Genomic DNA, 26,698 nt, shown 5'->3' with positions numbered 1-26,698 from the left:
GAAGCCGAGGCACAAATGATGAGGTTCTCTACGTCTGTCCACCTGGAGGCGGCGTGCGGACCAAGCGCGTCTGGCCTTGAGCTGCCAGCCAGGATGGCCAGGAACGTGCGTCTCCTTGCGCAGACTGGAGTCCTGATCAGACCCACGGCCACCAAAACGACGTCCATTTCATCACACGCTGGGGTGGACTATAGAAATCTGAAGTAACTTTTCAACCACCCAACTGTGGGACATTGTTGTTATTACAATAAATCTGTTGGCATTTGTTAAATCTTTTTTTTTTTACTCAATAATTTTTTTAAGTACCCAGGATTCAAAAGTGGCATGAGAGATTTTCTAGGCCAGACAGATGGATTAAAACTTGTTACCAGATTTGTTACTTTGATTTTTCATTGTAAATATCAGAAACCAAGTCTTATCATAAATATACTGCAACTCTGATCTCCAAGCATGTCAACGATATTTTCTGTGGAGTTAATTTCTGGCCTCCCAGAGTCCCTCCTGACCACAGGTCCCTGGGTAAACAAATTTCGTGTCACCACCAGTTGAGAAGTTGTGTACAAGCATGTGTCTCCGCAGGTGATACAAAACGCGTCGTTTCATCTGCAATATTCCAACTGTTACTAACCCAGTCTTCCTCAAAGTGAGGAAGCAACTTGGGGCCTGTCCACCGGCCCAATCCTATTCAGCAACAAAAACAATCTACTGTTCCAACCAGCAACACAAATCACCTCGGCGACCATTTCCACTATGTTGAGTAACAGGGGTCACACTCCCTCTCCACAGAAAACATGCACAGAAAACACTTAGTGAAAATTTGAGAGAATAATGTAGTTAGAATCAGCTCGTGAGGAAGCAGACAAGGGCAGGAGGCAAGAGACCCTGAAGGACTCCTACGGGAAGCCCAGTATGTGCGCTACTGTCACTGTGGGGCTTCTGCAGGCGTATCAAGGATCATCACCTCACTGAAAAGGTTTAGTTTATGGCCCGCCGTGGCGGCACACACCTGTGATAGCACCAACTGGCAGGCTGAGGCAGGATTGCCACGCCACAAGTTCAAGCCTAGCCTGAATTACACAGCAAGACTCTGTCTCAGAAAATTAGTTTATAGGGCCTAGTATGGTGGCACAGGAGGCTCACCATGAGTTCAAGGCCAGCCTGAGCTACACAGTGAGTTTAAGGCCAGCCTTGTGGCCTTAAACTGCACTGTGAGACCCTGACTCAAAAGCTTACGTCAACTACATCGTTAATCATTTTCAAAAGCCCTTGTGTCTTCACAGACGGGCTTCATGCTGTTTATCCCAATGTTTTGGCAGTGTTACGGATGGAACCCAGAGCTTGGAGCATTCTAGGGAAGCAGTCCACCACTAGGCTACATACCCAGTGCTCTCCCGGCTTCAGATTGTATTCTTTACGAGGTGAGGGAAACCAGTCTTGGCCTGTAATCCTACGCTTCCTTCAAGAAGGTGAAGTTCTGCTTAAATGGTAACAGCACTTCTAAAGATTGCTTTCACGGTGCCAAACACTTCTGCCCTGAGCCCTCTAGAGGGCTAACCATTCCAATACAGCAGCAGGAGGGCTGTCTCAGGGAAGCTCCGCAGCGGGTCCTGCACACAGAAGTGTACTGCCTCCTCAGCTGAGCGGGGCGCTGTCAAAGTATGCCCCAGGGAAGGGGTGTGGTTGGGCCTTGCCACTAGAAGCAATAGGCTCTCACATGTGATGATTGGTCTCATGTCCACAGGAAGCAAGCCTGGGCTGTGTGACCAGACAGGTTGAGAGACCTTAGTAGGAACAAGACCAAGTACTGTGGCTTCAGCATTCTCCCAGTGTGACCAATTTCTATCAGCTGTGTATCTAAGACAACCAGGAGCCAAGAGACTTCACTGTGGACCATGTTCAAGTTAGTGGGAAAAGCAGAGATCAATGCAGAACTTTAGCAGAACAGACCACGATGTGAGAAATGACAGCAAGGTGAACACTTAGGTGATGTTCAGGACAGCCCTGATGTGTTTTAGAAAAGGACACACACTGCTCATGTACAAAACATCTTTGAGTCCTTTATTAACGTCTGGAGATGTGTGGAACACACAATTAACAGCATCACACCAGCTACAGAAGTACAGAGAACCAGAACGTACTTCAGAACAGGATCTCAGGGCAACTTAGGTTGCCTGCTTGGAATCTCCATAAAAATCTAACTCTGATACACGCAGGACAGACAGTGTAACAACTTCACTTGGAAATGATTCTTTAAAAAAGCAACAAGAACTGATTGTTCAAACTCTTTAGTGTGCGACGTGGCAGCCTCTCCTGGTGCTGTGGCACGACTGTGAAGGCCAGCTGGGGCATCTGAAGGTCAGGCAGAACCGACCAGGGCAAGGAGAAGAGGCTTTCTTTCCGTGTAGAGATGACAGGTGGTCCGGGTGGACACTTTCAATCCAGGTTCACCGTGGGTCCTGAAGGAATCCGCCGAGTCTGTAAAGGGAGGCAGAAACACGCCAGGCAGCCCTCCGTGTCCCTGCACATCAGGAGTCACAGGGACACAGGGCAGATTTAACAGGACGTGCCTAAAGGAATCGGGGCTCACTGGGTCGAGTCAGCTCTGATCCGCTTATGCCACCAGATGCCATGGGTCCCTCTGCTTTCACGTGTGAATGAAGGAACACTACTTTTATTTCAATGCTCCTCTGAAAACAACCATAACCTTCCCCCACCCCCACGGTCATTTTTCATAAATTCTCTTTCAAAATTCCTGATTCTTCTTGGTCTAGACTTTTTCTTTTCTCTTCAATTTCGACACTTTTTTGACAGTCCCGTTCTTGTTTAGAAGCTTCAGGACGCGATCCTTATGATCTAAAACCTTAAGCATGGAGTCTCTGGCCTCACTGATTTGATCCATCACCAGCTTGCACCTCTGCATATTTCCCTGGAACAGAAGACACCACAGCATCAGCGAGCTGCCCGAGGCGGCTGTGGCTTGGCAGACGTGCCCTGGGGCAGAGGCAGCGCAAGTCTTCCACACAGAGACGGAGGGCTTTTTGGTAATACTGACTTCTGTCCCTTAGGACTAGGGACGAGTCCTGGGCCTCACCACACACCAGGCAAGTGCTCTGCACTGAGCTACATCCTTAGCCCTGTAAAAACTATTTCGAGACAGGGCCTCACTGCACTGCCAGGCTGGCCTGACTTGTGCTCTGACCGGCTTGGCTGCCTGGACAGCTGTGACTCCAGGAGTTGCCCGGCTGTAACGTAAGATTCCGTGGAAGACACTAGTGGGTGAGGGAGGGGACTGGGAGGAGTGGGCTTCTCTCGTAATGACCCAAGTGTGTGATCAGAGGGGAGAGGGCTCATCAAACCTGTATTAGTTCATTTATCCGGTGCAGATCATCATCAGTCGCCGCTTTTTTCTTTGGGATTATTCCTTCCTGCAGGTTGGTAAGCCTTTCATAAACGTCATGCTCCAGATTTGTCTGCAACACAGCAGAAGGAGCATATCATGACTCAGCGACTTTGGACGACGTCAGCCTCAAGCAAAGGAACCCACCCTGCGTCCATGTTTCCAACTAGTGTAAGAGTGTTTATGTGATTAAAGTCCTTTCTCTACAGGACTAAACTAGTAAGATTAACAAATTGATCAATAATTTGTTATTGATTTGCACTTTATTGTGACATTATTCAGAATCATCTTAAAGGTAACATTTATTTATTTATTTATTTTTTCTCCCCCCCCCCCAAAGGTAACTTTTAAATAGCATGTTGCACTGAATTCACAAACTTTATCAGTTTTGAGAAACATGATTTTTTTTAATAAGTAAAAAGCCAAGGAACTTATTTTTCTAGACACCAACGGCAGACTGTTTTTGAGATCACTCTACTCGAAGCACGGGAAAGCTCCATGAGGTGCTGCCTTCACTGCATCCCACTGGGGGAAGAACAGAGTCCTACCCGAGGCCCTTGGCAGTGGTGAACACAGGCTCCGCCGCTGGCCAGATGCAACTGCCGGATGCACTAAGGCCTAGGGGAGGCCAGGCAGGGGCATAGGAGTTGCGCTCAGGACTGGAGTGAAAAGGAGCAGCTGTGGGAAGCAGGGTTCATAGCATCAAGAGAAGGGGAGCTTGTGCTCCCCAAGGGAAGTGCCTGGCTCGACCAGTATCAGCTGAGCTGGCAGAGAGCTGAAGCTCGCTGCTCAGTGACAAGCAGGACCTGCGCGTGGCCGCATGATGAGGGCAGCTGCTGGGGGCAGGGTCTTGCCAGAGCAACAGAGTGGGCAGGAGGGAACTCTGGGTAGGCCTTTAGGGGCTTCCGCTGTTTCAGATGTTACTAAACTTCAAATCTTCGTCTCTTTTTTTTTTTTTTTTTTACCTAAGGTTTCACTTTGCAGTTCAGGCTGGCCTTGAACTCATTTTGTAGCCCAGGCTGGTCTTGAACTTGCAGTGGTCCTCTTGCCTCAGCCTCCCAAGTGCTGGGATTACAGGCATGTGCCACCACGCCTGGCTGAATACCAAATCTTAATTTTAGGCTTCCCACCCTAGCTGTTCTATCCATTTTAGATCTAAGATCTAATTTTTATTTTATTTTAGTTTTTTTTGAGACAGAGTATTCTTATGTAGTTCAGGCTACCCTTGAACTCACTTTGTAGCCTAGGCTGGTCTTGAACTTACAATGATTCTCCAGTCTCAGCCTCCTGAGTGCTGGGATTATAGGCTTATGCCATCATACCTGGCTAGATCTATGATTTAAATTACAACCACAATTAAATGATACAGTAGTTTTAGATTTTTTTTTTTCTTTTTTTGGTGGTGGGGGTGGGGTGGTGGGATTACTGGGAATCAAACTCAGGACTTGTGCTTGCTAGGTAGGCACCTGTGCCATTGAGCTGTCCACAACCATAACACAGCAGTTTTCATACATACAGCAATACACAGAAAACCTACCATGACTCATGTTAGCAGGGAACGCTCAGCCTTACTCAGAAGACGACGTTCTGAGAAGCCGAGCTCTCCAGCCCCCCTGGAGCTGTACCTACCAGCTGCAGTAACTGGGCGGCACAGAGGTGGACTTTCCAGCCCTGGGCACGGCAGGACACGCCTTTCTGGTTAGCTATTTCCTGCAGCATAGCTTTCTTCTCCTCTGGAATTATGTGAAAACAGGTACGTTTCAATTTTTATTCAGCTAAAACAACTGTGTTCAAGCAGCCTTATTGTCACAATTTTACCAAGATTTCTTTACATAAATGTCTTTAAATGATTTCTCTACATCTAAATCAATAGGAAAAGGGTTTAACAGCATGAATAAAAACTTCTGTTCACTCCAAAAGGAAGTCTGAAAATACACTGCTATTAGTCTGGTGAGCTAAAGAGATGAAGTTACTATTCTAATCTCTTAAAAGGGGGGATGGTCTTGCGTCATTCAGACTTGCTCTACATGTGATGCTTAGAAGGATATGGAGGGTGGGACATGGATTCTGGAAGCTTTTTGGTGTTATCTACAGCTAAAATTCCATGAATCAAGTCAGAATTATATTTCAAATTTGGGAGAAAAGTCCAGGGACCAGCAGTATAATAAAGTAAATAAAAATGTTACCAAACCTAGAATTGAGACAGGCCGGCCAAATAGCTCAGCAGATTAAAGCACCTAAGGTTCAGTCCCCAGGCCTGCTGTGCCAGCCTTGCCCCTGGGCACACTGAGATGGCAATTGAGACTGGGCATGGTGGTGTGCGCCTGTAATCCCAGCTCTTGCGAGACTGTACACAGGAGAATCACTATGAGTCTGATCTAGAGTGAGACCCTGAACACCCTGTAGACCCTTCCCTAAAATACAGAAAAAAAAATCTAGAATTGAGGGATGTTGAACAAAATGAGTTTTGTTCTGGTTATAAGGTTTTTTTCTGCAGCACTGGACCGCATGCACGCTAGGCAAGCACCATAGCACTGAGCTACCTCACCAGCCCTTTCTAGTTTTATTTTGAGACAGGCTCCTGCTAAGTGTCCAGACTGCTCAATCTGTGACCCTCCTGCCCGCCCTCTGGCACCAGGGTGAACAGGTATGCACCAATGAACCCAGGTTTAGTCACCTTTTAACTGGGATTTAAGATACTCACATGTAACATAGTTAACAATTACTTTAAATTAGTAATAAAAACCCCAACAGATATGTTCATTTGCCCGAAGTCACAAGTGCCATGAACAGCAAGCCCTACTGGACGCGGCGGACTCTCAGTGCTAGTGATGTGTCAATGCAGTTGTTAACAACTTTAACAAATGTCTCATGTGTGCTGTAAGATGTCCCCATGGAGGGCAGGTTGTAGATGGGAACTCTCTATTTTTCTCTTTAGTTTTGCTGTAAATCTAACACTGACCCCCCAATAAAATAATACATTTAAACCCCCCATGTCATTGACAGATATTAAAAATATTAGTATGAATACGACTTAAAGTTTTCAGCACCTTGAAATAACTGAAGATTTGCATGCAGTAGTAAGAATAAAACAGACAAAAGTGGTGTGGTGGTACATACTTAGCCTCCCATACTCGAGAGGCTGAAAGGAGGAGTTGAGGCCCAGCCTGGTCGCTTAGTGACCATCAAGTCTGCCTCAAAATAAAAGAGGCTAGTGAGGAAGTTCAGTGTGAAGGCCCTGGGTCAGGTCCCCAGTGCCCTGGCTCCACAAGGGAAGCCCGGTGTGTGTGTAGTCCCAGCGTCCTATGGGGCTGAGGCTCCAGCTCAGGTGAAGGCCCTGGGCTTCAGTCTCTAGAAATGCATAGAGATGGGTGGGCAGACAGGGAACAGGGACCGTGTGTACCTACATCTAGCACCCCGCCTCTATGGTATGATACAAGCATCACAGTGCCGGAGGCCCCCACCCTTACGCAGGTTCACACCTACACACACTTACATACTTTATGTACTTGTGTATTTCACTGTAAGTCTGAAAACTTTTTTCTGGAGGCTGGGCATGGTGATGCATACCGGTAATTCTGGCACTCAGGAGGCAGAGGCAGAAGGATGGGCCTGAGTTCAAGGTCAGCCTGGGCTACATAGTAAGACCTTATCTCAAAAAAAAAAAAAAAAAAAAAAAAGGTGAAGTTCTGGATTGAAGTCATGCTGTCCTTTCCCTGGGACTGACCCCAGGCTGCTCCTTGTGGCTGGTGTGGAGTGCTCCGCTGCACTTCCATGATGCTGCTGGTCTGCCTTGCAGGGTGGCTCAGCACCACAGGCGCGAAGACTCAGGAGTCTACTGACACTGTGAGGTGCACCAGTGCACACTAACAGCCCCCAAGGAGGCCTGGGAAGGGCCTGTGGGCAAACGGCAGATGAAGCAACACCTACTTAGGAAAATGTACTAAAAACTGTTAAGAAAGATGAGGTCTGTAGCATTTGAACCTGACTGCTCTGTTTCTGCCCTCCTGGCTCAGTTAAATCCTGAGGGCCAGTGCCACGGGCTGCCTTTCCGGCACCAGCAGGAACCCGTGTAGTCCAGCCTGGCCCGGTGACCTACAGCTAAGTGATGTCTGGGGAACATAATGAAATACAGGCTCTCCGCCCGCTCCTGCTCAAGGCCTGCTTCCTGAGGCCAGATGCTTCTCCCGGCTTGTGAGGAAGTACGAGCGGGCTGCTCACCTGCTGCAGGCCACGGTGCGATCTGCCCAGCCGGACTGCCTCTCCCAACTGCACTGTGCTACCTCACTGTGTCTCCATCCACACTTCCCTAGCAGCTATGATGCTGCACATTTGTGTGTGTGTGACCTGGGGACTGAACCCAGAGCCTCACACATATATGAGTAAAATATATCCCTAGCCCTGTTCATTTTTTTTCTATAAGGGTGCAGAACCTAACGTGTGTGTGTATTTAGATAAGTCCATGAACAGACAATAAATGACACAGTGTTATATACTTAACAAATATTTGTCAGGTATCTAGTGTATTTTTGCTATTGATACCAAGAATCGCACTCACAATCTTGTGCTTGCCAGGCAGGTGCTGTGCCACTGAGACAGATCTCTGTTTTTGTTTTTTTTTTGGAGACAGAGTCTTGCTACATAGTTCAGTTCAATCTGGGGTTGAATTCATTATGCAGCTCAAGCTGGTCTCGAACTTGTGGTGATCCTCATGCCTTAGCCTCCTGAATGCTGGGACCACAGGTAATGCACCACTATGCCTAGCTGAATATTCATTTATTTTCAAAATAACTTCCATTGTCATGTTCTGTTTTAGGATGCCCCACACTCTATTTACATTTACTTGTCACTGCCGCTTTAGATTACTTTGGCTGTGGCCACTTCTCAGCCTTTCCTGTCAGGGTTTCTTCCGATCCTTAGAGCTCTGAAGAGTAACAGTCCATATTGTGTTTGACATTCCTTGATTAAAGTTCATGTTGATTTCAAGAGGAGAGGAAGGAGAAGAAGAAGAGGAAGAAGAGACACCCCACTCCCACGTTTTCCTCAGGATTAAGACTAGGGTTATGGGTGTGTGGCAGTGAGCTGAACCTACAGCCTTGTGCCCAACAAAAAACAGGTTGACAGCATTTGAAACAGATCAATCTACCCTGAGTGGTGCAGACCCTTTTCCTACATAATACAGAATACTACTTGCATAGCGATCTGTATTATTACTTACTATAAGTAAGCTAGTAAACCAAAGACGACACAGAACACAGGAGGATGTGCATGGGCTAGCCGCGAATACCATGGCATTTCGCAGAAAGGACAAAGCCTCTATGAGTTTGTGTATGTGTGCAGAGTGGGAACCAACTCCTCCTGTACATCGGAGGCCAGCTGTGCACTGTGACGTCGAACAGCTGGGAGTGCAGCCACTGCACTTGACAGAGCCTGAGCTGTCAGCACTGTCCTGCACAGTCACTGACATGCAACAGTACCCACCCAAACTGGACCAACCAGAAGCCTCTAAGAGCAGTGTCCAAGCTGAATTTACATGGAAGTATGGCCAGTTCTTTGGAAACTCACAGTACTTTGGGTACAGACTGTATTTAAAATGAAAGACACCAAATCCATTCAGAGAAATAGAAAGCAAATTTCTGCAAGGTGTTATCAACCATTTTCTTTATATGTAGGCTTATAAAATGTTATCTCATGTTCAACGATATGTTTACTGAGCACCATTTCAAGAACTTCATATACGTTAAAAATAAAGTCTTTGGGACAGAAGTGCTTATGACGTGTGTACAGTTTAGCATCTTACGAGTAACAATCTAGCGCAGCTCTCCTGCAATCACTCAGGATGAAGGTCGTGTTGTAAGCACATGTGGATATTTACTCCAAGGCTGCAGCCTTCAATTATTCACTAGACTCAGATTCCAACAAATACACATAGGCAAAGGTACTTCTCCAAATTTTATATTCAAAAGGATTTAAAAAAAAAAAATGTATTTGATACAGGGTCTCACTATGCAGCTCAGACTCAGTGATCTTCCTGTTTTCAGCCTCCCCAGTGCTGGGATTACAGGTGTGCACCCCCACACCGGGTCTGGGTGGCCTCCTGCCCAGGGGGCGGGGCTGGTGTGGCATGTGGTGCCAGGGATCAAACCCTGGTCCCTGCACTTGCCTAAGCAGGCGCTTAGTCTGCTGAGCTATCTTGCTGGCCCTCAAAAGGATATTTTACTGAAGTTAAACCACCCTAAGACTTTAAAACAAAAATTACGATCCTTCCTTTTTCCTTTCCTTCCCTCCTCACTTCCTTTTTGCCATGGTGGAGACTGAACTCCAGGCCTGTCACAGGCTGGGAAGGTGCTCTGTCACTGAGCTACACTTATAATTCCTGCTTTCCTTTTCTGCTCTGATCATCATACTGCCCAGGGTACATAATTTCATGTGTTAATACTGGACACTAACCTTTGACACGGACGTCACTATACCTCTGAAAGTGGTGGTAGGCAGCTTTCCAAGGGTTCCGGTAGTGACGAAGCAAAGTAATGGGAGGTCTTGGACGAACTGGCACATACCTCACACCTTCTTCATCTATTCAAAGGGCAAAAGAGAAGGCATTAAATACCCTACTGCATTTTCCCAGCAACCCATGATGTTCAATTTCAACATGAAAGCTGTAAATAAAATGAACTAGGCAACACCTCTGGGTGTCTCCAGGCTGCAGGGAGGTGGCAGGTGGCACCACCTAGCCTAGAAGACATTACCAATGTACTCCTTGGGCGGGGACTTGCGCTTCTCGGCCTTCACCAGCAGACTCTTGGCAGTGGATTTCTCGTCATCAGTGCTGTTTGTCTCCATCATGTCCCCTTCTTCTGTTGAGATCACATGCTGCTGTTTTCGAGGCTTCTTCCTCGGGGAGGCACCGGGTGGCAGGTCACTTGGAGGCATGGACAGGTTGTTTGCCAGCAATGCGAGAGATGGAGACACAGTATTGGTGGCCAGCGGAGGAACTGCTATCAGGGGACACAGAGCACAGACACCTCTGAGAACCTGGGCAGAACGGGAGCTTCACTCGACTGCCAGCAACAAGCAAGAGGCAGACGGTACAGACAGACATCACTCTGGCTGAGGCAGAGGCTGTCAAAGCTTCTTAATGCTCCACAGTGTCATCATGCTTAGTTCTCAGGTCCTCACTTCGGTATGTCCATGTCACTCAACTGAAAGAATGTATTACTTAGCCTTTGTTACAGGTGCGCTCAGATAAAATGGAAGGAGTGTTTTGTAGCACTTTTAGAGAGTTTCCTCAGTTGCAAGCCAGGTGATGTGGTACACACCTGTACTTCAGCAATGAGGGAGGCTGAGTCAGGAGGATCGCAAATTCACAAGACTCTGTCTTAAAAGATGAAAAGGGCTGGAGATGTAGCTCAGTGACAGAGCTTTCTTGAGTCTGATCCCCAAAAACCTCCCCTCAATCCAAAAACATAAAATAAAAGAGAAAGATGTCATCTTCTATTCTGTTATGTTTTTCGTCTAGGTGTCCCCCCAAAGCTTCATGCAGTCATGGGGTGCTTTCTAGAGTTTGTGATTAATTCATGATCCAAAGCTGGGACTATGGGTGTGAGTGCTGTTCCTGTCCCGGGTGTGGATCTGCCTTTCCATGTAAGGAGGGGAGAGGCCTGCCTCTGCTGCAGCAGCTGCCGCCCCTCCCTTTGCTATGGATTACTGCCTCTGCCATGTGCCGCTCTGCCTTAGAGCCAGCTGAGTATGGACTGAAACCTCCACTAACTGTGGGCTAAATAAGCCTCACCTTCCTTCATTTTGGGCGTCAGGTGTTTAGTTCCAGCAATGACCCGAGACAGGTATGTACTTGTCCCCTTTATTCTGGCCAGGGAGTGGTAGACTGGAATTCATTTGCTAGATTCCAGTAACTTTTCCCTGCAGTTACAAATATACTCTTCCAGACCATGATGAGGCTGGCAGAATGGGCTAGACGGGGAGGCGCTAGATTCCTAATGATCTGATAAAAGTCCACCTAGGGCTCGCTTTGAGGGAGACAAACCCTTACAGATGTAAGCCTCTAGTCTTTTGGACTTTAAACAAATTCTTAGCAGGTAAGCAATTAACTGACACTCGTAAAGAAAAGCAATCAGAGTAAGCACAAAACTGTTCTCTTCCGGGACAGCTAAGCTAGACTGTCCACCTGATGAGCTTGGGAACCACTTCCAGCAACCATGCGCACACGCTGCAGTAGGCACGCGGAGCCCTTTCCGTCTGCATACATGCTCAGTCGCTGTGTTTTTTTTTTTTTTTTTTAATGAACTAAAACCTTAGTATTCAGGTTTTAACTGCAGTGTTGGCACTTTGCAATAACTAACTAGGTTTTGGGTTGCAGTCTGGGCCACGTCTCTGAAAGGCTTGTCATTGCTGCCTTAGTGGATTAGTAAAGCACATTTTCTGGATGTGTCTTGGTGGATTACAGAAGCGCAACCGCGGCTTTGGTTTCTGGTCCCTGTTCCCCTGCTCTGCTTAAGAAAGCAGCTTTGCTCTGCCACCTGATTCCACTTTGGATCCATCTGACCATGGACTGAATTATGTTCAAATCATGGCCAAATTAAACCTCTCCTCCTTTTAAATTGTAGGTGTCATGTACTGTATCCCAGTAATAGGAAGGCTGATCAATACATCCCCCAATTCTCAGATATGTGGCAAGCCAGGTATGGTGGTGCACACCTGTAATCCCAGCACTCAGGAGGTTGAGGCAGGAGATTGTCATGTGCTCAAGGCCAGTCTGAGCTACATAGTAAGGTCCTATTAAAACAAAACAAACAAACAAACAAATAATAGATATGTGGCACAAGTCGCACACATGTGAAGTGGCAGAGTCAGGAGGTAGCAGAAGCAGCCTAGCTTCAGAGTGCACTACTAAGTGTAACAGTGTACTATGTTCAGCTAAAAAGCACGCAGAGGGGATGTAAACTCCTAGTTTGCTAGGACCACACTTCTGGGACTTACAAGTCACGCGGAAGGGTCACCCGAGCTCTTGTTTCTATTTCGTCACGCTGTCTGCCTGTCCTTTTCCTCCACTCACCGTAGCGGCTCACCCGCTACCCAGACACTGGTAAATCCTCTTAGCGACCAGGGCCAGGCTGCAGCCCAGGGGCCACTCATCTATCACAAAGTGTTATCACTACGATTAAACCTGAACACTGAGGCGCAGTTTAGAAAAAAAACAACCGTGTATCAACATCCTTTGTCTTAAAACAACACGTGCCATAGGTTCACACTACCGCCCTTCACTGTCATCAACAATATTATAATTGGTCTCACATCCACCTCAATTTCTAGCCCCTAAATCTTTAGCCTGAACCAACTGTGTAGGTCACTCCTGTTAGTTCCTAACTTCCAACAACCCTGGACCACACCAGAGACTCCTGCCCATCCATCTTCCCACTTTTCTGCTGTCAATTATCCCTTTCATGGCCATTCTCTCTCACTGGCAGACTCAAACCCCACATAGACTCAATTTATCCCTTGCTCGTCCCCTTCTTGCTTTGCTAACCTCAGCAAAACTCTCCAGGGGGCCCACATGGATGCACTAACGGTGGCTACAGTGAGCGCATGGCAACACCAGCTCTTTTCACTTGGGAATCCCACCCAGTTTGCCAGGCCCATTTCCTCCTCCGAAGATTGTTTTACACCTTCTCAACTGCGCTTCCCTAGGCTGTACCCCACCAATCAGGAGGCTACGGCCATGAGGCCCTCCCAGCGAGGCCCCCCTGCTTGGTGGCCATTACTCTCTCCTCTCTCTTCCTCTCGAAAAGGTCAGCCCCTCCAGGAAAACAATGATGGAGTCTCCTCCTCCTCAGACACAGTCCCAGGAAGTAGCTCGCTTTCTCTTATATCATCAGTTCTTCCCTTTCTAATGAATCACTTCCATTAATATGCAAAACTCTTGTCTCAAACAAAACAAAAGCAAAAATGAGACAGCCAAAGGCCAGGGATGTAGTTCTAGTGGAAAGCCCAAGAGCCCTAGGCCTACAAAAAGACAAGAACAAACTTCTTGACCTCTTGTCAGTTGCTACCCTTTTCTCTATCCCTTTATAGTGAATTTCTCAAAAGTGTTTTTTGTACAAGTTTCTATTTCTCTCCTAGCACTCCCTCCCCTCCCATGTTATTTAAAAAAATATTTTAAAATCATCTACCTACCTACCTACCTACCTTACCTACCTTACCTACCTACCTAAGCTACCTACCTTCCTACCTGTCTACCTGTCTACCTACCTACCAACCAACCAACCAACCAACCAACCAACCAACCAACCTGGTGCAGGGTCTTGCTATGCAGCTCAGACTCATAATGATCCTTTTGTCTCAGCCTCCGCAGTGTTGGGGTTACAGGCGTGCACCAACACGGCTGGTTTTGGTGGCTGCCTTGGTATGCCAGCATGGCATGGGTTACCTGGGATTGACTCTGGGTCCCTGTGCTTGCCAGGCAAGCACTTAGACCACTGAGCCCAGACTCCCCTCACATTTTAAATACTCTGTATTAGCTACCTGGTAGCTGAACATAATACCCCACAGCCACAACTCATAGGAGGAGAGCTTCATTTTTTTTTTTTTTTTTTTAATTTATGTATTTTGTATAGGGTCTTACTACATAGCTCGGACTTGTAGTGATCTTGTTTTCAGCCTCCCCAGAGCTGGGATTACAGGTGTGCGCCTCCACGCCCAGAATGTGGCTCAGGGCCAGTGCGGCATGTGGTACTGGGGATCGAGCCCTAATCCCTGTGTTTGTCTAAGCAGGCGCTTAGTCCACTGAGCTATGTCGCTGGCAGACACAGACCCCAAAGTCACATCTCCATGGCCCACCCAGAATGATGTACCATCCATCGCCTGGGCCGACCTTGAGGGCTCTCACTTTCTCCTGAACTTGCTTCCCATTGAGCTTTATTCTTCGTATTATACAGCAGCTGTATAATATGAGCCTATGGCAAGAGGATCAGGTTAGAGCCCAGCCTAGGCAACTTAGTGAGACTCACTATGAAAAATGGTTATGGATGTTGCTCAGTGCAAAGGTACTTGGTTCCATCTCAGGTAGGGCTGAACTTAACTGAACCAATCCGAACCAAACCAAACCGAACCAAACCAACCTCCAAAATCTCAGCTGCAACTTAAAAACACATCAAAGGGCTGGGGTGTAGCTCAGTGATGGGGTGCTGTTTAGCTGGGTATGAAGCTCAGCACAAGGGAAAAAGCGTAGAATCCACCTACCCCATCCACTGGTACCACCTCAGCTGAAGCCTCACTGTTCTCCGCAGTCAGTGTAACAGGCTCACGACACGTGTTCCAGCTTCCTTCTGTGCTCGCCCTGCAGCCAGTGTGCTGTGCTTACGACCACTAAGCTCCTGGCACTACTGTGTTCACACGCTTCAACAGCTTGCCCCGACTGCGCAGAGCCCAAGTCCCTTCTTGGGTGAGGCTCTGTGAGCGCTGCCCCCACTGCCAATGGAGCCCTCAGGCCCCCTCAACACCAAGTCTTTCTCATTTGCTGCTCTTTCTCTTTAGGCCAGAAGTGCTTCTTTTCCAGACAGATTTCAGTGTCATTTCATTCATGAGGCCCTTAATACCATTTTTTTTTTTAAACAGTTCCAGCTTCAAACCTAACTTTTCCTGTACAGTACCTTAGCCCTTTTTCTTTCACCAGAGGACTTAACATCTAAATAGATAAACAGACACACACGCATGCATGTGTGCACGCACCCCCAACTGCTTTATTATTTCACTCTTTGTCTCCCTTGCTAGAAAGCATGGTATCAAAGGTAGAGAGATGTGCTTATTTTATACAAGGCTGTACCATCAGCATGACAACGATTTCTGCGTAGAGGTTAGAGTACTCAGCTTCCTGGCACACACAGGTAAGGGGGACTTTCTATTTTTTTTGGCAGGCTCAGCCCACCCTGAGGGCAGGGCTGGTGTAGCATGTGGTGCCAGGGATCGAACTGCCGTCCCCTGCGCCTGCCTAAGCTTGCCTGAGCAGGCACTTGAGACTGCTGAGCTATCTCGCCGGCCCCAGAGTGGACTTTCTAAATGAGAGAACTTGACAAGTAGCAGAGCAGAAGACACTTCAGTTCCCTTCTGGTAACGCGAGGCATCTTCCCAAGTGCCAGGCTTTCTAAACCCACGGAAGGATACAGTCATAGCGTAATAAATACAAGTAACAAAACTTCCCCTCTCAACCAGTGAGAAATGGAGGCCCTTACATAAAAATGGCAGGTAGCACCTGGTTCCTGGAGCACACAGCAACTGGATTTCCTGTAGACCCTGAGTCTGTTGTTATCCCATAAATTTTGACATTGTGCTACTTTTCTGGTTGGGAGAAACAAAACCCCACAATACCCTTTTTTGTAACCCAAAACTAATTTATCAGGGCTGGCCTGATAGCTCAGTGGACTAAAGTGCCTGCTTAGGCAGAGCGCAGTGGCCAGGGTTAATCCCCAGGTGCCATGCTGGCCCTTTCCCCGAGGCGCACTGAGCATGGTGGTGCGTGCCTTTAATCCCAACACTTGGGAGGCTGAAGACAGGAGGAGCACTACGAGTCCGATCTACACAGTGAGACCCTGTAGACCCTGTCCTAAATAAAGAAAACAACAAAACAAAACACTAATTTATAAAACAACAACAACAAAAAAAACCTCTCTGAAGTTACTTGATGTTTAACAAACTGAAAATTTGTAGCTGAAGGGAAGGAGACATGATAAATAGCTTTGGGATTTGACCAGTTACATAATTTGTCAAGACAGTATTTTAAAACTATTACTTTTACTTTATTTATTTTTTAAAATTTTTTTTATTTTTATTTTTGGCAGAATCAGGGATTGAACTCAGGCCCTTGTGCTTACCAGGGAAGTGCTTATTCCACTGAGCCATCTCCCTGGCCCAACTTTTACTTTATTGTATAAGAAAATTTGACAAGGAGCAAACTATAAACCTTACTTTATACTTTTCCCCTCTAATTTTAGCATGTTATAAAAATCTAAGCCAGGCATGGTGGTGCCAGCCTGTAATCCAAGCACTCAAAGGCTGAGGTGGGAACATCAATGTAATGTGAGTTTGAGGCCAGCCTGGGCTACACACAGCTAGACCCTACTCCCCTCAAAAAAGTCTAAACACCATTATGGACAATTATTTTGCCAAGAGAATACTGGGTTTTACAGTGGCATCTTTGTACGTGCATGGAACATAATCTGATCCTAGCACCCTCCTTCACAGTTCCGTGCCCTCTACCCACCCTCCCCCCATCTTCTTCCCCTCCCTCTATAGTCTCCCTCGTAGCTTCACATCCTCTTTATTTCCTTCTAGATTTCCAAAGAGTAACAGTACTTAGCTATGGTCATTCTTGACCCCTCTTTTGAAGGAATATTCTCTCTCCTTCTTTTTGGGTGTTGCTAGGGATTAAACCCATGGCCTTCACACTGAGCTACATTCCCAGCCCTTTTTACTTATTAGCTTTTAAATTTTGAGAAAGGGTCTTACTAAGTCACTAAACTGCCCAGGTTGGGCTTGAACTTACAAGTTGCCTACCTCAGCCTCTCCTATGCAAGGATTACAATGGTATGCCACCACACCTGGCTGTAATATTTCTTTTTTTTGGGGGGGGGCTGTAATATTTCTATATTAAAGAAAAGATACACAAGAGGAAATATTATTTTCATGATTTTGATTAGAAATTATAATTAATGATAAAAGGGAAAAGAAAATGGTCGTAGTATCCAAAAGGATTGCCTTCCATTTATTAAAATTAAGTGAAATGTAATATTTAAAATGGGACACCAAGGAGTTACATGTCCTCGTTTGTGGTCACACGAAAAAGAGGTGAACTCTAGAGCACAGAGTGAGGATGCAGGACAGAAGTAACTGTCAAGGGAGAGTATCCTGTGAATGAACTTACCAGAAACTGGCCTCATGATGTCCATTGGCTCTACTTCCTCTTTTACTTTGATTTCAGGTACAGGAGGCCCTATGACAGAGGAGAGGCTGCCACCCACAGTGACTGTTGGTGGTGGTGCAGCTGCAATAGTAGTGATGGGTGGAGTGATGGCGACTGCTCCAGGAATGGTTGAGAGCGCAACAGCTGGCTGTGAGGGGGGACTGGCGGCGGCAATCATGGTTGGAATGGTTGGTGGAGGCTGCTGGGCAGTGGGAGGGACCGCAATGGTAGGCTGATCATTATTTTGATTCGATACGGTCTCCATGGACACAGTGACTGGAGTGGCCATAGACACGTGGACTTCAGATTTAGGTTTGGCACTGAAACATTAAAAAAAGCACATAAAGCAAATGAGAGAAAAACCACCTTAGGCTGCAACATCTTGGAGGATGGGTATTTGCCTCATTCTTTGTATAGCATAGAGCAAAAATGACACTCTGTTCTTCGATTCTAAGCCTGAAGGTCATTTTTAAAGGGAATTCAGGTATGTACTTATTCATGGTGCTAGGTATGGAACCCAGGGCCTTGTGCATGTTAAGGATAGGTTCTACCACTGAGCTACATATCTAGCCTGGAATCCATGTTTCTAAAAGATCCTATGTAATGCCACCCGATTATGTTTTTATAAATAGCAATTCAATTAACATAGAAAACTTTATTTTTTAAAGAGTACAAAATGGTAAAAAAAATTAGCAAAGATACAAAATTTCACTAAACAAAGTAATAGCAATTCAACATTGGTTACTGTATTGTATAATGTTATCTTCAAATTAATTGTTTAACCTTCAAAATTGGTAAAAAATAAATAAAAGTTGTAAGAAATTAAAAAGAAAAAAAAATTAAGCATGAACGGTTCCTTTCAATAGACCAGCAGAAATCAACAGTGCAATTATCCCAACTCTCCTGCATATACACATCAGTGTATCTGTTTCCCTTCTTTCTCTTGCCCTTTTCCTCATTCTAGTTTTCTCTCCAACTGAACGGTATCTATGTGCCTTTCAGATGCTACTTATTTACTCTTTCTGGTTCTCACATTAGCAAAACAATATGATGTTTGCACCTGCAGGCCATGTGAAGTCATATCTTGTACATAACTACAAGTTTTCATGAATGTATTATTTCTTCCAGACCTCTTCACTGTATACATTCCCTTCACAGTTTTTTCCTCTTAAACTACAGTTGCATTCATATAGTTTCTTATGAACCTATTTCCTTTTTTTGGCGGAACCAGGGATTGAACTCAGATCCTTGCGCTTGCGAGTCAAGCACTTATCCTACTGAGCCATCTCCCTGGCCCCATGAACCTATTTCTTATAGATAAGAAAACATATACAAGTGGCAAATTCCCAAGGCTACACGAGAACATAAATGTAAAGTTACATTTTCTCTCCACACACAGCTGTCCACCCCAGGAACCACTCTTAAAATTTATACTTCAGGCAGGTTAAATAGCTACAAATAACATTGTCAAAAATGTGTGCCCTAGGTTTTCAATTTTATAGGAACTTATTAATTTCTATAAGTAAAAGCATTCATAAAAATTATTTTTAAGTGATAAAAAACATTTCACTAAGTTGACAGAATGCTTTACCAAAGCATTCTACTACTGCCAAAAATTGAGGTATTCAAAACCAACACAATATCCTTTAAGTTCAAAGCTAAAATTAGACATCTATAGACAAAGAAATGACCGTTGACCTAAATTTCACATTGAATGTACCAAATCTACTCAAAACGGATCATCTATCTAGTCTGTCTGTCCATCTATTTTAGAATAATATAAATAAATATGGGGTTAGGTAAAGAGTTCTTAGATATAATCCAAAAGTATAATAAATAAATATGACAAACTTGGCTTTATCAAAACAATAAAAACCTGCTTTGTTAAAGAACATTACAAGAAGCTGAAAACTAGTCACAGATTGGAAGAAATCATGTTTGCAACGTATATAACTGGCAAGCTGAATGCTGAGGATATGATGTGGAAGTAAAACGAGCTAGCCACAACGGGACAGGCATCGTGTGCTCCTGTGTACCAAGGTCCTCAGGGTGGCCGGAGTCACAGAGTGGAGGAGCATACTGGCTTCAAGGGCTAAGAACTGAGGACAAGGCAAGCTGGTACTGAAGGGGAAGTTTCAGTTTGTGAAGACGGAAAAGATCTAGAGCCCTATTACACAGCAACATGAATATATTTGACACTGAAGTGTTTATTCAAAAAAAGTCTATTAAAAAAAAAAAAAAACCAACACCTGAAACACATACCTTGTAAAGGAATTCTAGTCGAAATACATAAAGAACCCTATAAAATCAACACTACGAAGAACATGTAATTTCGTTAGAAAACGGGCCAAAACCCTAATGAACAGCTATTCCACCACAGAGAAGATGCGGAGGGCAGAGAAGCGTGAGAAGACGCGCAGCGTCTTTAGCAAAGCCTTCCTGTACTGTATGCCGGTTGAAGTTTTCATTTCTTTTTCACTTTCTGAGGCAGGGTCTCACCATGTTGTCCAGGCTGGTCCTGAACTCATGGAGATCTTTCTTTTTTTTTTTTTTTCTCCGAATGCCTTCAGGGCAGGTTTGGCTGGCTTGAGTTATGGAGATCCAACCACAGCAACCTGAGCCTGACTGCTTTGTTGAAGCAGCCACTTAAAGAGCTGAGGTAAGGGGCAGGCCCCCTCATGGAGATCCTTCTGCCTCAGCCTCCTGAATGGTGGGTTTCAGGCTTGCACGACCATGTCTAGTGAGGCTTAATTTTTTTTGTGGTACTGGGGATCGAACTGGGGACCTTGCATTTTCTAGGCAGGCACTTAAGCCACTGAGCTCCCTCTCCCACCTGAGGCTTATTTTTAAAAAACGTATGTGATATAGGGTCTACAAGGGTCTTACTACACAGATCTGACTTGTGATTCTCTCGTTTTCAGCCTCAGAAGCACTGGGGTACAGGTGCACACCACCATGACCAGTCTCAATTGCCATCTCAGCATGCTGTGGGGGCGGGGCCGGCACTGCAGGCTGGGGAATCGAACCCCAGCCTCTGTATCTGCATAAGCAGGCACTGTAATCCACTGAGCTATCTGGCCAGCCCGGCTTATTGTTTTTAAATACATTTTTCAAAACTTTATGATACTGTCAGAAAGAATGTGCAACCACCAGCACTTCCGAGCTGGTGACCAAAAACTTCCTAACCATCACGAGTCTCACAAGGTTGTAGGAGGAGAGTTTTATTTGTTGTCGGTGAAAATTTAAAGTGGTACAGCTATCCTGGAACACAGTTTGTCAATTCTTGCAAAACTACCAGCCTCAGGCAGTCATGGAGCAGCTTCTGGAGTTTGTGAGTGATTACTGTAGGCATGGGTGCTGCGCCTGCCCTGGGGCAGGTAATTTATATTACAACCTAAGGAGGGAAGAGAGGTGCTAGTTGCCTGAGCTGCTGCCACTCCTTTCTCTCTCTCTCTGGCTCTCAGACAAGTGCCGCTCTGCCTTGGAGCCAGCTGAGTATGGACAGAAACCTCCAGTAACTGTGAGCTAAATAAACCTCTCCTTCTTTCATTTTGAGTGTTGGGTATTTGTCCCAGCAACGAGAGAAGAGTAACTGAGAGAGAGTCCCTACACTAGAAATAATCCCAGTGCACTTTGGTAAACAAGTGGATAAATTCTGGTATATTCATAGAACAAAAACAAAACTGGGGCTGGGGAGATGGCTCAGTAGAATAAGCACTTGCCTGGCAAGCAGAAAGGTCTGAGTTCAATCCCCCGTTCCGCCAGAAAAAAAAAAAAAAAAAAACTAACCAATCCAAAAAGAACAAATAACTAATACATGCTACAACTTAAATGGCCCCCAAAAAAGCTCCTGAAATACAAAGATTGACCGAATATAAGCCAGTATCATTAAGTGATTATGTGTCAAAACACCCTTATAAATCTTTATTTTTACTTGTATAAGTAAAATAAAGATTTCAAATCTGAGAGGAGAGACTTTCTCCTCTTAAATTCTGTAGAGGTAGAACTCTGATTTTCAGAGTTGTTACATATCCTGTTTAAAATGTCCAGTTTTCAACAAAATATTATGAGATGTTTAAAGAAATGAAGTATGGCCCATACACAGGAAAAACCAACCAACAGTTACCAATGAATCACAGATGTTAGACAAAAGAATCTAAATCACTTATTTAAAATGTTTCCTGGGGGACACAGCACACACCTGTAATTCCGGCATTTGAGAGACTGCTGCAAAATTGAGGCCAGCCTGGGCTACACAGTGAGTTCAAGGCCAAGCCTGAACTACATGGTAAGACCCTGTCTCACAAAAAAAAAAAAAAAAAAAAAAAAGGAACTACAGGACAGAAATTATAAAAAGGATCAAACAGAAATTCTGGAGATGAAAAGTGAAGCCCAAATGCTGATAGGAAAAATATCACCTGAATGGTACAAGAGATGAGTTTGAAGACGGGTCAAATGAGGGTATCTGGTACGGGAAACAGATGGAATTGTGAGGAAAAATAAACGGGCTCTGGGAATACTACATTTACATTATAGAAGCTGAAGAGAGTGGAAAGGCTAACACAAATAAAGATACTATTTGAAAAATGATCTCCTAAATCCCACCCCCATCCTACCTTCTTTTTTGTGGCGACTGGGATCAAATCCAGGGCCTCTAAGCCAAATGTCTAACTTCTAAATCTGTAACCCAAATGTTTAACGAGTTCCATGTGGGGTAAACTGAAAGAAACCCACACCTGGTCATGTCACAATTAAACTGCCACAATGTGGCACAAAGTACTTTAAAATCTCTTTGTGGGCAGGGTGGCGCTGCGTATGGAACCCAGAGCCTGCACTCTGCTACCCCTGCCCTCTGCCACACCCGCGTGAGGCTGTGGGGGCGCACGGGCAGCCTCCGAGCTTCCGTGCCGTCACCCTGACCCCGCCTTCATGGTTCCAGTATTCTCCCGCTACTCTGTCTAAGTATCCATTCGTATAAGACTACCGGCAAACTGGGCGAGGGGCCCATTCTGCTTCGGAATCGCCTCACCTTAACTGATGATAGCCGCAATGCCCTTACACTCTGCGTGCTGGGGGTTACGGCTGCAATAACGGAACCCGGAGGGGGCACAGTTCAAGCTATAACAAGGCCATGGGTTTTATTTTTGTTTTGTTTTTCTTTTGCCCTCCCCACTTCTATCTTTATTCCCTATACTGCTAGCTGTAGTTTTTACTCTGCCTTTATTCTGTGGTACTGTCTAGTCAGCTCATGTGTTATCTCTGTGTTTTGCCCTTTACTCTGGGAGTCTTCACGTTTCGTTTTTGTGTTTTCCTTCATAGATGTGTGGTTACTTTATTAAGTTTAAATTCATGGTGGAATGTTTTATTGTAAACGTCATCTGTCCTCTGTGCATGATTTGGTGAACTCATGGTACTTTGTTACACTTTTCTCACACTTTAGTTATCTTCATATGAAACTTTCTATTATTACTCATCAGTAAGTATGTTCTTGTACTAACCCGCAAAGCAACAACTTGTATGTACCCTGCCTCTGAGTTGTGGCCCCTGCTCTTTCCTCTGCCTGAGCATGTGGCATATTCTTTTATGCTTCTTAAACTTCTGCCCAGAAAAGCCTCTCTGAATACTGTCACTTTCTCCCTTCATTGCTTGCTCCTTTTACAATACTTTTTCCCCTCATACTTTCCTTGCTTCTCTCCACTGTACAGAAAGTAAAGTTGGACAGAATGGAGACTGGGCCATTTTAGTCACTGAAGTATTACCTCAGATTCCACAATGATGACTGTCCTCCCTGACACAAACATGACATTCATAAATTTTCTCCCTAAACGAAGTCTTATGAGGAATTGGATTTATTATTATTAAGTAAAAATATAAGATGTTACCCTAATTAGCAAGGTTCGTTTTTTTGGTACCAGCACTCAAACTCAGGACCTTGTGCTTGCCAGGCAGGCGCTGCACTGCCCCAGTAATACTCTTTTTTAAAAATTTTATCAAATTACTGGTGCATATCTATAAAATCAGCTACTCAGGACTCTGAGGTAGGAAGATTACTTCAGCCTAAGAGTTCAAGGCTAGCTTGGGGAACCACTGTGAGACTCACTGCAAAAGCAAAAAAAAAAAAAAAAAAAAAACAACCAACCAAACAAAAAAAAAAACTCCCAAAACAGCAATCTAATGTGTATGAAGAAAAAGCTGTGCAAAGATACTAAAATGTTACCAATCAGTATCACTCTGCAGGGTGGGATAACAAGGTTTTTTTCCGGTACTGGGGTTTGAACTTGGGACCTTGTGCTTGCAAGGCAGGTGCTTATGCCATTGAGCTATATCCCCATACCCCAGAATAATGATTTTGACTTTATATTCTTTATATATTCTGAGTATGTATGACCTTTTGTGGTAGTTAACGATTGTGTCAACTTGAGTAGGAAATGCCCAACTGATACACTTAGCATAGCTCTGGGTGTGACTAAGGGATTTGCTGAAGAAGACCTACCCTAGTTATGAGTGGCACCAACCAACAGGCTTTTTGCCTGAATAGAATAAAAAGGGAAAAAGGAAGGAAGGCTCGCTACTGCTTCTTTGGAGGAGTGCCAGTATTCATCTTCGGTTTGTTTTTTTTAAATCACTGTTTAATTTTTAACTTATTTAATACAGGGTCTTGCTACATAGTGCAGACCCGTAGCAATCTTCCTGTCCCAGCCTCCCTAGCGCTGGGATTACAGGTGTGTGCCACTATGCCTGGTTTTGGGGCCACCATGGTTCCAGAACCGGTATGGCATGCAGTACTGGGGACTGAACTCAGGTCCTTGCACTCGCCAGGCAGGAGCTTATGCCGCTGAGTTATCTCCCCAGCCCCTTTACTTTCACTTTGGATGTTATCTCTGGCTTCTAGGATAGACTCACTAACCTCCCGCAGAGACCCTTCGCCTTCCTGACGTGGACTCAAACCAGACAATACAGTGAGCTCCAGGCCCTTGATTTTTAGTTGGATCCTTTAGCTCTCTAGCACACAGACAGCCCTTTTGCATTCTACACTTGACTCTGCAGGTGGCCACTGTAAGCCTACCTAGTACATTCACATCATATTACGTGCACACACATATATATCACATATATATTCTCATATTAAATCTGTTTCTCTTGTGAGCACTGACAACATCTCTTTTTATTTTTAAAATTGTATTAATTTTATGTACTTTCTTGGTACTGGGGATTAAATCCAGAGTTTCACGCATGAGAATCAAGCGTTTTACTGACCTACATCCCCAGCTTCAATGTTCTTTATTGTTTTGGAAGCAGGGTCTGATGCTGTAGCCCAGACTGGTCTCAGATAACACAGGACACGACCGAATGGGCCAGACAACACTAGAAGCTCACATAGCCTACCTGCCCCTCAGTAATGAATGGGAACCACACACTACCACACCCGCCTTTTTCATACTTCGAGTTTATGTATTTGGTATAGGGTCTCACTACGCAGCTTGGCCTCATTGTGATCCTTCTGTTTTCAGCCTATTCAGCGCTTATGAAGTATTTCTGACAGTAATTAACAACTGGGTATTTCAGGAAGGATCTACACTAAGTGCATCATCTTGTTTAAAAATATGAGAATTCTATGAGGCAAGTATTGTTAAATATATGCACTTATTTATTTGTTTTTTTTGATACGGGGTCTTGCTACACAGTTTGGTCTTATAATGATCTTCCTGTCTCAGCTTCCTAAGCTCTGTGGTTGCAGGCATGTGCCACCATGCCCGGTTTCAGTGGCAGGCATGGCATGTGGTACTGCGGACTGAACTCAGGTCCTTGTGCTGGCCAGGCAGGCACTTACACTTCCGAGCTACCTCTCCAGCCCTACATGTGCACTTTTAATCTCAGCACTTGGAAAGCTAAGGCAGGAAGATTGCTGGGAATTTGAGGCCAGCCTGGACTACACAGGGAGTTCATGGTCAGCCTGAACTATACAGCAAGATCCTATCTTATAAAACAAAGCAAACAAACAAACATACTCACTCATAAATGATGCAAGAGGGGACCAAAGAGGTTGAGAAATATTTCCAGGTCATACAGTCAGAAAAAGCATATAAAAGGCATGCACACAGGAAACTTATGTGAAATTGGGCACATTTACAAGACGTTCCTCTAAACTGATGTGTAAATGAAAGAGTGGTAGAAATACTTCAGTGCTCACCCTGCAGGCCTTGGTGACCCAGACGTGCTTCGCATCGAGCTCTCCACTCGAGGACTGGCCACTTCAGGAGGCTGGGGAGGAATGAGGGTTTTCCGCACTGCCATTCTGAAAGATGAGACAAACCCAGAAATCAGCAGTCTAAGGGTATAAGACACACATTTGCCAGGCAAACATACTGCAAAATACAGGGAATGAATCGATGAGGTAGTCTGTAGATGGATTTTTATTATATCAAATAGCACAGGGGCATCACCGAGACAGCCAAAGAATACTAAAGGGCTTGAGTAAATGTTCAAGTTCAGACTCCTTTCCTGCTGTCTTTCTGTCTCTCCCTTCAGAAGCAACCACTGGCTTTTAGCTCCTGTTTCCAGTGTTCCACACCTGCTTTCTACCTGATGTTATTAAAATTGAAACTGCTATCAACTGCTCACAACTCTTATGGTGTCTATGTGTTGCCATAGACCTGAGCAAGTTCTCAGAAGTGAAGTGAATAAAGTTCTCAAAGAATGAGTGATCAACTGTGTCACACAGCAGAGGCCAATGGCTCTGACTGATAATCTACAACTGGGCTGGCAATGTGGATGTCACCAGTGCTGTTGCTATGTTTCATTACAATAGAGAGTGGGGAACAAATGCCAGATGAGAATGGGTCTGAGGAAATGGTGAGACCAGGATATGTCACTTTCAGAACCCTTCCATAAACAGTATCTAATAGAGATCCGATGTCCCCTGATAGAAGACTAAGTCACTCAACTAAAAAGAAGTCCTCGCTTAGCCAGGTGTGGTGGCACACACCTGTAATCCCAGCACTTGGGAGGCTGAGGCAGGAGGATTGTTGCAGATTAAAGATCAGTCTGTGCTACAAAGTAAACTCAAGGCCAGTTTGAACTGCGTAGGGAAACCCTGTTTCAAAAAGGAAAAAAAAAAAAAGTCCTCTTACAGAAGCAAAAAATTCACTGTTTAGATTCAAGTACAAAGAATGCCAGATAGGAGAACAAATGAAACCACACTAGAAATGAATTCCCTGTAAGGTCACCTGTGAATGCGATCTTACTTAAAAATAGGGTTTCTGGGGCTGGTGAGATGGCTCAGTGGTCTAAAGCACCTACTTAGAACAAGCTTAGCAAAGCACAGGGAC

General features: G+C 45.1%; 1 protein-coding gene across 4 annotated transcripts in view; it reads right to left on the bottom strand.

Annotated features, from left to right (window-relative positions):
* Positions 1-2,033: 2,033 nt before the first annotated feature.
* The window catches only part of Sap130 (Sin3A associated protein 130), a 74,769-nt gene continuing 50,104 nt past the window's right edge, over positions 2,034-26,698 (bottom strand). For 3 of the 4 annotated variants that reach the window (XM_023709728.1, XM_023709730.1, XM_023709729.1), the window contains exons 16-22: positions 25,561-25,665; positions 17,331-17,689; positions 10,147-10,395; positions 9,848-9,973; positions 5,027-5,130; positions 3,357-3,470; positions 2,045-2,926 (exon numbers count right to left, since the gene is read on the bottom strand). In XM_023709728.1, coding sequence (XP_023565496.1) covers positions 2,768-2,926; positions 3,357-3,470; positions 5,027-5,130; positions 9,848-9,973; positions 10,147-10,395; positions 17,331-17,689; positions 25,561-25,665 — 1,216 coding nt within the window. In that variant the 3' untranslated portion in view covers positions 2,045-2,767. Of the gene's footprint in view, positions 2,927-3,356; positions 3,471-5,026; positions 5,131-9,847; positions 9,974-10,146; positions 10,396-17,330; positions 17,690-25,560; positions 25,666-26,698 lie in introns of all 4 variants that reach the window. The other variant, XM_023709731.1, reaches the window with a different exon arrangement.

Source organism: Octodon degus, unplaced genomic scaffold, assembly GCF_000260255.1.
Source record: "Octodon degus isolate 3935 unplaced genomic scaffold, OctDeg1.0 scaffold00014, whole genome shotgun sequence".
NCBI classification, from domain to species: domain Eukaryota; kingdom Metazoa; phylum Chordata; class Mammalia; order Rodentia; family Octodontidae; genus Octodon; species Octodon degus.
This window is presented reverse-complemented; position numbering and strand designations above follow the sequence as displayed.